This window comes from Scyliorhinus canicula, chromosome 5, assembly GCF_902713615.1.
Source record: "Scyliorhinus canicula chromosome 5, sScyCan1.1, whole genome shotgun sequence".
NCBI classification, from domain to species: domain Eukaryota; kingdom Metazoa; phylum Chordata; class Chondrichthyes; order Carcharhiniformes; family Scyliorhinidae; genus Scyliorhinus; species Scyliorhinus canicula.
This window is the reverse complement of record NC_052150.1, coordinates 218,700,086-218,712,225: the sequence shown is the minus strand read 5'-3', so window position 1 is coordinate 218,712,225 and position 12,140 is coordinate 218,700,086. Positions and strand designations below refer to the sequence as shown.

The following is a 12,140-nucleotide window of genomic DNA, read 5'->3' as shown; positions in this document are numbered from 1 at the left end:
TTTCTGACGCACTTCAGAGTCTCCTGAGGATGTAAGATGTGCTGAGTAAATGCTTCTTTCTCTCTTTCCTCCTTCCCTTTTATCACCTTTTTCCTCATCAGCATCACTCTTCACCGATTTAGGATTGAGACAGCTCTTTGTGATTCGTAGAAATGTGCATTTCCTATTGCTGTGTATGTTTTATTTCCCCTTCACACAGGGGTAAGTGGTTTTGTTGTCAAATATGCAGAATTCTAAAACCTAAAGTGGCTGATAACGTTCCCTGTCATGTTATTTGAAGCCATTCATGCATTACTATGATTAATTTCAGGTCACGGAGTTACAGCAGAAGTCGAAGCCGGCGTAGGCACAGCAGAGGTCACTCAAGTCATAGCAGCTCTTACAGAAGCTATAGAAGCCATAGGTAACCTCATTTTAAATTACCCTTATTGATGATGATTAATTTTAATTACCCACTGTCAGAAGTGTTCTGGTACACTTGACAGAAATGAATGGTGATTTGAAAATTGTACTTTATAACCTATATTTTGAGTATAAATCCTGAGGATTAATTCTGAATCTATATCATGCCCTAGTCGTTGGCATGGTGCACACATAGGACAGAAGGGGTGATCCTGGATAAGATGAGACCTCCTTCCAGAGTATTGGGCTCTGCAGTGCATCACAGATATGTCTGCCTTGGGGAGGGTGGAACGCAGATTTGGCAGAATGATACCAGGGCTTGGAGGGTGTAAGTCATAAAGCCAAACTATATCATTATGGTGTATTCCCTTTGGTATTGGAGTTTGGAGGGTGATCTGATTGAAGTGTTTAAAATGTTAAAAGAATTCAATAAGGTAGCTACAGAGAAAGTATTTCCTCTGGGGAAGCATCGGCACTCAGCGGAAGCGGTAGCAGAACTCTGGATTCTCTTCCCCCTTAAAGGTATTGGATCCAGAACAAATAGAACTTTCAAGACTAAGGGACAGTTTTTTGTTCAGTGATGGCTTCAGGGATAAGGAGCTATGGTGGGTAAAGACTGTTCTATCTGGAGTTCAGAAGAATGAGGGGGAATCTCATAGAGACTTATAAAATTGTAACAGGACTAGACAGGGTAAATGCAGGGCAGATGTTCCTGATGGTGGGTGTGTCCAGAACCAGGGTCACTGTCTGAGGATTCAGGGTAAACCATTTTGGACAGAGATAAGGAGACATTTCTTCACCCAAAGAATGGTGAGCCACAGGTAGTAGTTGATGCTTAAACATTGAATATATTCAAGAGGTGGCTAGATATAGCACTTGGGGCAAATGGGATCAAAGACTATGGGGAGAAAGCTATTGAGTTGGATGATCAGCCATGATCGTGATAAATGGCAGAGAAGGCTCAAAGAGCCAAAAGGCCTCCTCCTGCTCTTATCTTCTGTATATCGATGTATGTAGCCATGATCTAAATGAATGTATGAATAGGTTTGAGATCCTGAATAGCCACATCCTGTTCTTAAGTTCTTTGCCAAAGAGCTGTTGCAGATGAGGGCAATGAGACTGAACTCTGATGTCGGGGAGAATTGGAAAGAGTAGCTAAATATGCCAGATATTTCCGCCTTGAATAATTTAATTGACATAATTAGATAATGGAGGTAGATCCGGAACAATCATTTCAAATACTCCCATGTAGGAGTATAATAGGACACAGCGGTGCCAGAATTGTGAAGAACAAGGGCCCTCAGTGGTTGAAGTTTGCAAAAGATGCTGACGTAATTCTTTACAGAGAAGGATCAGCAGTGTTGGCGTTGAGGCGGGGATATTGGACTCATTTAAGAAGCAGGTAGATGTTATACTGGTAGGATTGTTAGTCCCTCAGGCTGACATCAGCAGGCTTAAACCTGGGATAAGAGGGAATTTCTTTGCTCAAAGTGTGGTGAACCTTTGGAATTTTCTAACACAACAAGCTCTGGGTGTTCAATTGCTGAGTGTGTTCAGCTTAAACATAGTTAGATTTTTGAATACTCTAGAAATTAAAGGGATATGGGGAGAGTGCAGGGAAAGAGCAGTTGAGGTAGGCTCAAGGGGCCAAATGATCCACCCCACTCCTGTTTCTTAAACTCTTAAAAGGTTCCCTTCATCCGATCTGTCCACTGATGATGTGGAAGGAGGTAGTAGTTCTGTAATGACAGCCGTTTCTCTTTGCTCCAGTCTGTACTCTGACCTGTGGAACCGACTCGTCACCAGACTGCAGTACAATGTAGAAAAATGTGAAGTAATGTAGTTCTAGTTGCATAACACCCAATTTCTACCCCACCTGCATTCAGTTCTGGGCATCACACCTCAACAAGGATATATTGGCCTTGGAAATGGTGCAGCACAGGTTGTTGCTTGCCTTCAAAGAGGTAAATTATGAGGTTCTTTGCATAGATTAAGCGTGTATTACTTTTGGGGTAGCTGGATTTGTTCAACAATCAAACAGCCTCCTCATGGTCACTGATTAAACCACCATTCATTTTTGTTCGCATATTCTTTCAAATGAAATTCTTTGATTGTTCTTCGTAACTTAGAGTTATTTGTATCAGAATAATTGCAGCTGCTTGGTAGTGCGGAGCTTTAGTATTACTGAATAAAAGAGACATGCTATAAAAGTTTCTCTTCTTGCCCTCATCAGTACAGAATGGCAAGACATTTCCCACAATACATGTGGCTTCTGGCATGTTGCGAACAGTCGTGGGGATGTGCTGTTTGATACTGCTGAAAATTTCTTGCAAGTTGTCCTGATGAATGCAAGACATAAAGCTTCAATAGCATGACTTTTTTTCAGCGGTGCTCAGGATAATTGTCTTCATTTAATAAGTGCATTTAACAACCATTTTGGTAGCTCAAATTTGTGAAGCATTAAACAGCTGCCCTGTTATTAAACACATCCCCATTTGAGGGTTGGTAAAACGTATAACTCCGTTTTATAAATCGCAGGTAAAGTTTGAGATTGATTTTTCAAAATGAGTCTTTCTCTCGCTCTCTCTCTTCCTCCCCCCTTCCCCCACCCCCCTCCTCAACCAGCCCAGGTTTCTTACGCAGCACAAACAATATCTTTTGAAAGCAAAGCATGCCTTTTGTTTCAAATGTGTTTACCCCTCATCCCGAGATGCAAACTCTGGAATGCGGTACAGTTCCACGGGTGCTGTTGTTCTCGTGTATCTTATGCAAGTGCTGACAACGATCATTGAAAGGATATTGAGGGCAGTACAGTGGTTAGCACGGTTGCCTCACGGCGCCGAGGCCCCAGGTTCGATCCCAACTCTGGGTCACTATCCGTGTGGAGTTTGCACATTCTCCCTGTGTTTGCGTTGCTTTTACCCCCACAACCCAAAGATGTGCAAGGTAGGTGGATTGGCCATGTTAAATTGCCCCTTAATTGGAAACAATGAATTGGGTACTCTAAATTTATTTTACAAAAAGGATATTGAAGGCAGCGTGGTTGCACAGTGGTTGGCACTGCTATCTCACGGTGCCCAGGTTTGATTGCGGCCTGGGGTCACTGTCGGTGTTGAGTTTGCACATTCTTCCAGTGTTTGTGTGGGTTTCGCCCCCACAACCCAAAGATGTGCAGGCTAGGTGGATTGAACACGCTAAATTGCCCCTTAATTGGAAAACAAATTAATTGGGTACGTTAAATTATTTTTTGTTTAAAAAGGGTACTGGATCTCGGAGGGCAATGCAGCCAGTTGCATTCCTGTCTCTGCCTAAACTCCACTTTCCAGCACGTGCCACCTGAAAGCAGAAGCCCTCGGCTGATTTTGCCCTAGCTCTCCCCTTCCCTCTTCCCCATGCCCAGGAATGTTGAAGTCCCATGTATTATCTCCCACCTGTTGCCAAAGCGGAGATCAGTTCACTTGACACAGCCCAGGAATCAAACGTGCCCTGAAAAGATTTTGGTTTACTGTGGGTTTCTTTTTATGATATGGCAGCACAGTAGCACAGTTGTTAGCACAGTTGCTTCACAGTGCCAGATTCCCAGGTTCGATTCCCAGCTTGGGTCACTGTCTGTGTGGAGTCTGCACGTTCTCCCCATGCCTGCGTGGGTTTCCTCCGGGTGCTCCCGTTTCCTCCCACAGTCCAAAGATGTGCAGGTTGGGTGGAGTGGTCATGCTAATTTGCCCTTCGTGTCCAATAAGGTTAAGTGGGGTTACTGGGTTACAGGGATAGGGTGGAGGTGTGGGGCTTAAGTGGGGTGCTCTTTCCAAGGGCCGGTGCAGACTCGATCGGCCAAATGGCCTTCTGTACTGTAAATTCTATGTTCTATGTTGATGGTGCTATTCGGTGTATTAGTTATCACCTTGCTTCAGAATAATTACATATTCATGAAGTTGCTGTGCACGTATTTCCCTCCTGGTTTACTGACTATTTATGCATTACTTTCATTGAAAATAAAAGCTGGTACAAAATGCAAAGCACAGAAATGGTTTGCCAATAGTCCCTTCTGATTCCACCAAGTAATTTAATACCTTGCGCTGTTTGATCAGTTGTGGGCGTGTGCTAGAAATTGTTTAAACCTGTATTGGACTCTTTGTAACATGCAGTAACTTGGGATGGAGGAAAAGGTTGCAGCAGTGTTATACGGTCAGGTCATAACTGGGGCTGGTTTAGCACAGTGGGCTAAACAGCTGGCTTGTAATGCAGAACAAGGCCAACGGCGCGGGTTCAATTCCCGTACCGGCCTCCCCGAACAGGTGCTGGAATGTGGCGACTAGGGGCTTTTCACAGTGACTTCATTGAAGCCTACTTGTGACAATAAGCTATTATTATTATTATTTTTATTTATTATCTCTCCTGTTGGCTTCAGAAAATAGAGAGATTTTTAACTATCCCCTTTCTTCAACTAAAAATAAATATATTATACCTACAGCCTCAGGATATTTGTCTGCATTTTGCTCCCTCTCACCGGTGGAAGTGCAGCGCCGGCCCTAGGGTTGCTGGCGCCCCGGGCAAGCTGAACTTCGGCGCCCTTCGCGGGGGGGGGGCCCACTTCGGGACCCACCGATCGGCGGGCCGGTCTCTCTGTCGGCAGGCCTCCTTTCTTCCACCGGCGAGCCTGGATCCATCCGCCATGTTTGTGCGGGGCGACCTGGGGGAGGGCGGCCACCGCGCATGCGCTGGTTGGCACCGGCCCAACTGCGCATGCGCGGGACCCGAGTCTTTTACGCGGCGCCGGGTCTCTGACGCAGGTCACACACTCCTTGATGGCGCCCCCTAGCACATGGCGCCCCGAGCGACTGCCCGAGTTGCCAGTACCTTGAGCCGGCCCTGTGGAAGTGTAAATGAGGGATTAAGTGGGTCGGTGCAGGCTCGATGGGCCGAATGGCCTCCTTCTGCACTGTATGTTCTATGTTCACCATGTCTACCATCTTTTGTGTATGTGTGTAATGCGATATCAACCCCTCCGTATCTAAGGAAATTAGCCAGCAGTCTGGAAATGATTCATTCTTCAAATTTCTCTTGTTCAGTCGGCTTCTTGCAATGTAACTCCATTCCAGATACTTGTTTACCTCCATGTTGAGCTCTGCCTTCGTAAAATGTTTACTACGCTTTGTGTAAACCTTTGTTTTTTGCCATCAAAACCCCTTTGTCAGTTGTTGATCTTCAGTGAACAAATAGTAGTTGTCTTCATTTGGTGGAGAGGAATTCCTGCCCGTTCAGTTATTTCTGGTTTGTGCATCATTTTTGATGTAAATGATTTAAAAAAGAAAAGAAATATATGCATTTTTGCAGCATAACCACTCAATCTCTAGATGTCAAAAGCATTTTGAAGTGTATCGCTGTTTCAGTGTCAGAAATGTAGCAACCAATTCACTCAGCAATACAACTATGAACATAGAACCTGTATTTTTTTTTAAGTGATATTGGCCATCAGTGAGATTTTCCCTGCTTATCTTTAAAATAGTGTCATGAGAATTTTCACATCGACCTGAGGGAGCCTTGTTTAATGTTCTCCTTAAAGACAGTATTCCTGATAGTGCAGCACTCCCTCAGTTACCATAGAATTTACAGTGCAGAAGGAGACCATTCGGCCCATCGGGTCTGCACCGGCCTTGAAAAGAGCACCCTACCTAAGCCCCATACCTCCACCCTAAGCCCCACACCTCCACCCTATCCCCGTAACCCCACCTAATCTTTTTTGGAGACTCAGGGCAATTTAGCATGGCCAGTCCACCTAGCCTGCACGATCGAGTTCCAAAAAAAAGAAGCGAGGCCATGTTAAAAGATTTCATAGCACATTGTGTTACTGGAGTATCAAGCTAGATTTTCTGTTCAAGTTCTTGGAAGTGGGGCTTGAACCCCCAACATCACAGCAAACATTGTGGTCATGTATTCTGTATTGGATCTGATTCTCAGCTGTAGCCTTGAAGGTTTTTTTCTCCTTCCGTCATTAGTATCAGTGATCACTGTTCTCTAGAAATACTCGAAAAAATTATCTTTGCTCATTGCAAACAGTTATTTCTAATTCTGTCGTTTAGACATTCGGACTCTGATTTATGCTGGGGGCCAGAGAGAGAGGCAGTGTGCAACCCTGAAGAAAACAGCAAATTTGGGGAGGCCAGGATCATGGACACTTTCTCCTGGCGACCCATCCAGATCCATTATCTGTCCAACAGCTGGGAGCAAAACTTCGGTTGAAGAAGATCGCAGCTGGAGACCAGTGGGAATAGAACTTGCAGACAGTTGGTGCGAGGGGTCAGGTCATTTGTCCGCAATTGGGGAATGGTGATTGCTGACAAGAGGGATTCGAGGCTTCCTCATGAATTGGGGAGGAGCCCTCCTGCTTTTCGTGGCCCATGTGGAGCCCTACAGTAAAGTTTTAAAGCTCTCCTACCAGGGTGTCTCCTGGCCCACTACCCAGCTACTGCAGGCCATCCATTACTCATCCCTTTGACCCCTGTTTCCTTCCTGCCAGCAAACTGCGAGCAAAAGGGCAGGCTAAGATCGAGACATGCCAAGGAGGGGGCAAGTTCAGTGGCCACAAGGGACTAGCCCACATTGTAAATGGATCCTACTTGGTTTCTGCCAAATGAGCCGAGTTAAAATCAATCTGGAAAGAATTTTTAAAACTTTATTCACAAAGTTTTGCAACGTTTTCTTCTGTCCTTCGTTAGCAGCCGCATTGCTTTATGCCAGCCCAATAACTCATTGACACACGTCCAGGCCCTATGCCTGGCTCAATCATCTTTACATCCCGCTTGGCATTGGGTACTGTGCCAGCATTATTGATATCTCCGCTGAATGCATATAATCTGTTGGTGTTATCTTGCAACATTAAATAATTTGCATAAGAGTTAAACACATGCTCCAAATTCAGCTTAAAAATAACACCGACCTGGCATTTATATTTTTGAAAGGCTATCCTGCCTGCAAGGATTTTTTTGCGAATACAAAGGAATTCCAGGTCTGCTAAGAATTGCTCACGTTTTTGGAGAATCTAACCTAAATGAGGAATACACGGGAACGACCCAAGACACATAACTGGCTAAACGGTGTTCTGTAATTTTTGAAACAGTTACAGAGCACACATGGGCACCCTGCCTCAGTGTTAATCACAAACCTGCTTGATAATTGCTCTGATGCTGTTTGAGACATGTTTCAAGTAGGGGAGCCAGGAATCAATTTATCTGAGGGATGGGTGATTTTCTTGCCTTGAACAAAATCTGTTGTCTTGAATTTAGCGCTGATTTTGATCAAGTGAATGTTGGAATTGTCGCCAGCTGCTGTGCTTTCCCCAAACCTGACCTAGAGTTTGGAGGGAATTAAAGACGTGTCAACCAAGAAACCCCCTTCTTTCTGAAGGACACCTTTGGCATTGTGTAGTTGGCTAGAAACTTCCAAATTAATTTTGTCATAACTTCTGTTGCACCCTGTTCCATCCCAAATGGCATTGGTATTTCCCACAGAGAGCATGATTCACCCGAGAGCACTTACTTCAGTTTTCCCTTGTCACTCACCTTGAACTAAAATGGCATTTGGACCAACCATTAGTTAACCGCTTGAAAGGAATGTGGAAAATAGCCATCTTGTCCCTTGGGTAATTCTCAATTGGGAGTTAAATCTACTTATGAAGCGTGTTGGAGGGGGTAGCAACATTGATAGAAAAATGAGTAGAAAGTTGGAGGTGGTAGCAACAGAGATAGAAACATGAGTAGAAAGTAAGTTTGGGGAATTGGCCGTTACTTTGATTGGAGAGGGTTTGGAAGCTCGTACCTCGGGGATCTGAGCTGGGTTCGCACTTATTTCTTGTTTACGTATAATTTGGACTTTGGCAGAAGGAACACAATCTTAAAATTTGTTGGTGACGATAAAGGTAGGATGTGTCTGACAACAGTGAAGCAGACTGCTTCAGTGATCGGGAAGACTGAGACTGGTTAGTAGGGTGGGAAAAGCGGAGGCAGATGTAATTTAGCATTGGGAAATAGGAGGTGATACATCTCGGTAGGAGAAAGAAAGTAGGTAGGTGTGTATAGAAAAACACACGGGTGTGAATGAGTAGAAACACCTTTTCAAATGCATTATTTGCTGAAAGAGCAGCTGAAGATAGATGAAGCTGTAAGAAACGTGAACATGGGTTTTACATGTGGATGCATTCAGTACAAGAATGAAGCAATAATAAATCAATACAAAGCATTGGTTATTCTATGGAGTGTTCCCATTATAAAAAGGAGATTTAAATTGCAGAGATCACATTGTGAATTTATTCACATAATGCCAGTGATGGCACACTGTAGTTTCAAGGAGAGACTTGAGAAACTAGGACTATTTACACCTGATTTTAGTGGGAATTTGTCAGACCGTGTTGGTACCAATAAGCCAAGTAACCAGTAGTGGTTGGAGCTTCTAGGTTGCCTGCACCAGTCCCAAGTGAACTTGCAGAAGTTCAAAATGAGACCACTGGGGAGAATTAACACTTCTAAAGGAACAAAACCGTTCAGTAACTCCTTGTCCCCAGGTGCCGACACAATCTTTCATTCATTGTGTTTACTCATATTGATGTGTACAGTGCTAATTTCGGCAAGTCATACCCTATTATAATCTAATTTTAGCTAATTCCTCCATAGTACATTTAGATTTAAATATATGTAAATAGGAAAATGGTGACACAGTGAGTTAACACAGTCTTTTCCATTTGATAATTAAACAGGCTGAAAGGAAGGTTCACTGTCTGGGTTGTAAGGCTACACTGGGGAATTAATTTAAGGCCTGGGTTTGGGAGAGATTCCAATTGCATGGGGTGGTTCTCAGTGCGGGTGGGTTGGTAGGTGCCTCTGGAGTTTGGTCTGGTTGGATTTGGGCGGGAAGGTCTCTGCAAATGGGTTTGGGGGTTCTTGGTTTGGAGTGGCCTTGAGGATAGAGTGGATTTAGGGGGTGTCTGGTGGGGTCTTGAGGTTTGAGGGACTGCGAAGGTTTGGAGTGTGGCCTTGTGCGAGTGCGTTTGGGGGGTTCTCGGCGTGAATGGGTATGGAGGGGTCTCGGTGTGAGTGGGTATGGAGGGGTCTCGGTGTGAGTGGGTATGGAGGGGTCTCGGCGTGAATGGGTATGGAGGGGTCTCGGTGTCAGTGGGTATGGAGGGGTCTCGGTGTGAGTGGGTATGGAGGGGTCTCGGCGTGAATGGGTATGGAGGGGTCTTGGTGTCAGTGGGTATGGAGGGGTCTCGGTGTGAGTGGATATGGAGGGGTCTCGGTGTGAATGGGTATGGAGGGGTCTCGGTGTCAGTGGGTATGGAGGGGTCTCGGTGTGAGTGGATATGGAGGGGCCTCGGTGTGAGTGGGTATGGAGGGGTCTCGGTGTGAGTGGATATGGAGGGGTCTCGGTGTGAGTGGGTATGGAGGGGTCTCGGTGTGGGTGGGTATGGAGGGGTCTCGGTGTGAGTGGGTATGGAGGGGTCTCGGTGTGACTGGGTATGGAGGGGTCTCGGTGTGACTGGGTATGGAGGGGTCTCGGCGTGAATGGGTATGGAGGGGTCTCGGTGTCAGTGGATATGGGGGGTCTCGGTGTGAGTGGGTATGGAGGGGTCTCGGTGTGAGTGGGTATGGAGGGGTCTCGGTGTGAGTGGGTATGGAGGGGTCTCGGTGTGACTGGGTATGGAGGGGTCTCGGTGTGAGTGGGTATGGAGGGGTCTCGGTGTGAGTGGGTATGGAGGGGTCTCGGTCTGAGTGGGTATGGAGGGGTCCCGGCGTGAATGGGTATGGAGGGGTCTCGGTGTGAGTGGGTATGGAGGGGTCTCGGTGTGAGTGGGTATGGAGGGGTCTCGGTGTGAGTGGATATGGAGGGGTCTCGGTGTGAGTGGGTATGGAGGGGTCTCGGTGTGAGTGGGTATGGAGGGGTCTCGGCGTGAATGGGTATGGAGGGGTCTCGGTGTCAGTGGGTATGGAGGGGTCTCGGTGTGAGTGGGTATGGAGGGGTCTCGGTGTTAGTGGGTATAGAGGGGTCTCGGTGTGAGTGGATATGGAGGGGTCTCGGTGTGAGTGGGTATGGAGGGGTCTCGGTGTGAGTGGGTATGGAGGGGTCTCGGTGTGAGTGGATATGGAGGGGTCTCGGTGTGAGTGGGTATGGAGGGGTCTCGGTGTGAGTGGGTATGGAGGGGTCTCGGTGTGAGTGGGTATGGAGGGGTCTCGGTGTGAGTGGATATGGAGGGGTCCCGGCGTGAATGGGTATGGAGGGGTCTCGGTGTCAGTGGATATGGGGGGTCTCGGTGTGAGTGGATATGGAGGGGTCTCGGTGTGAGTGGGTATGGAGGGGTCTCGGTGTGAGTGGGTATGGAGGGGTCTCGGTGTGAGTGGGTATGGAGGGGTCTCGGTGTGACTGGGTATGGAGGGGTCTCGGTGTGAGTGGGTATGGAGGGGTCTCGGTGTGAGTGGGTATGGAGGGGTCTCGGTCTGAGTGGGTATGGAGGGGTCCCGGCGTGAATGGGTATGGAGGGGTCTCGGTGTGAGTGGGTATGGAGGGGTCTCGGTGTGAGTGGGTATGGAGGGGTCTCGGTGTGAGTGGGTATGGAGGGGTCTCGGTGTGAGTGGGTATGGAGGGGTCTCGGTGTGAGTGGGTATGGAGGGGTCTCGGCGTGAATGGGTATGGAGGGGTCTCGGTGTCAGTGGGTATGGAGGGGTCTCGGTGTGAGTGGGTATGGAGGGGTCTCGGTGTGAGTGGGTATGGAGGGGTCTCGGTGTCAGTGGGTATAGAGGGGTCTCGGTGTGAGTGGATATGGAGGGGTCTCGGTGTGAGTGGGTATGGAGGGGTCTCGGTGTGAGTGGGTATGGAGGGGTCTCGGTGTGAGTGGATATGGAGGGGTCTCGGTGTGAGTGGGTATGGAGGGGTCTCGGTGTGAGTGGGTATGGAGGGGTCTCGGTCTGAGTGGGTATGGAGGGGTCTCGGTCTGAGTGGGTATGGAGGGGTCCCGGCGTGAATGGGTATGGAGGGGTCTCGGTGTGAGTGGGTATGGAGGGGTCTCGGTGTGACTGGGTATGGAGGGGTCTCGGTGTGAGTGGGTATGGAGGGGTCTCGGTGTGAGTGGGTATGGAGGGGTCTCGGTCTGAGTGGGTATGGAGGGGTCCCGGCGTGAATGGGTATGGAGGGGTCTCGGTGTGAGTGGGTATGGAGGGGTCTCGGTGTGAGTGGATATGGAGGGGTCTCGGTGTGAGTGGATATGGAGGGGTCTCGGTGTGAGTGGGTATGGAGGGGTCTCGGCGTGAATGGGTATGGAGGGGTCTCGGTGTCAGTGGGTATGGAGGGGTCTCGGTGTGAGTGGGTATGGAGGGGTCTCGGTGTCAGTGGGTATAGAGGGGTCTCGGTGTGAGTGGATATGGAGGGGTCTCGGTGTGAGTGGGTATGGAGGGGTCTCGGTGTGGGTGGGTATGGAGGGGTCTCGGTGTGAGTGGGTATGAAGGGATCAGTGTGAGTGGGTATGGAGGGGTCTTGGTGTGAGTGGACATGGAGGGGTCTCGGTGTGAGTGGTTTTGGGGGGATCTCGGCGGAAGTGGGTTTGGGGGGTCTTGGCATGAATGGGTTTGGGGGTATGTCGGCGATAGTGGGTTGGGGGGGTATGTCGGCGAGAGTGGGTTTGGGGGGTATGTCGGGAGTGGGTTTGGGTGGTATGTCGGAGGGAGTGGGTTTGGGGGGTATGTCGGCGGGAGTGG

At 48.0% G+C, this 12,140-nt stretch overlaps 1 protein-coding gene across 11 annotated transcripts in view; it reads left to right on the top strand.

Annotated features, from left to right (window-relative positions):
• Positions 1-12,140, top strand: part of nktr (natural killer cell triggering receptor) — a 273,135-nt gene that overhangs the window by 213,981 nt on the left and 47,014 nt on the right. For all 11 annotated transcript variants that reach the window (XM_038798536.1, XM_038798533.1, XM_038798535.1 and 8 more), the window contains one exon: positions 311-403. In XM_038798536.1, the coding sequence (XP_038654464.1) occupies positions 311-403 (93 nt within the window). The remainder of the gene's footprint in view (positions 1-310; positions 404-12,140) is intronic.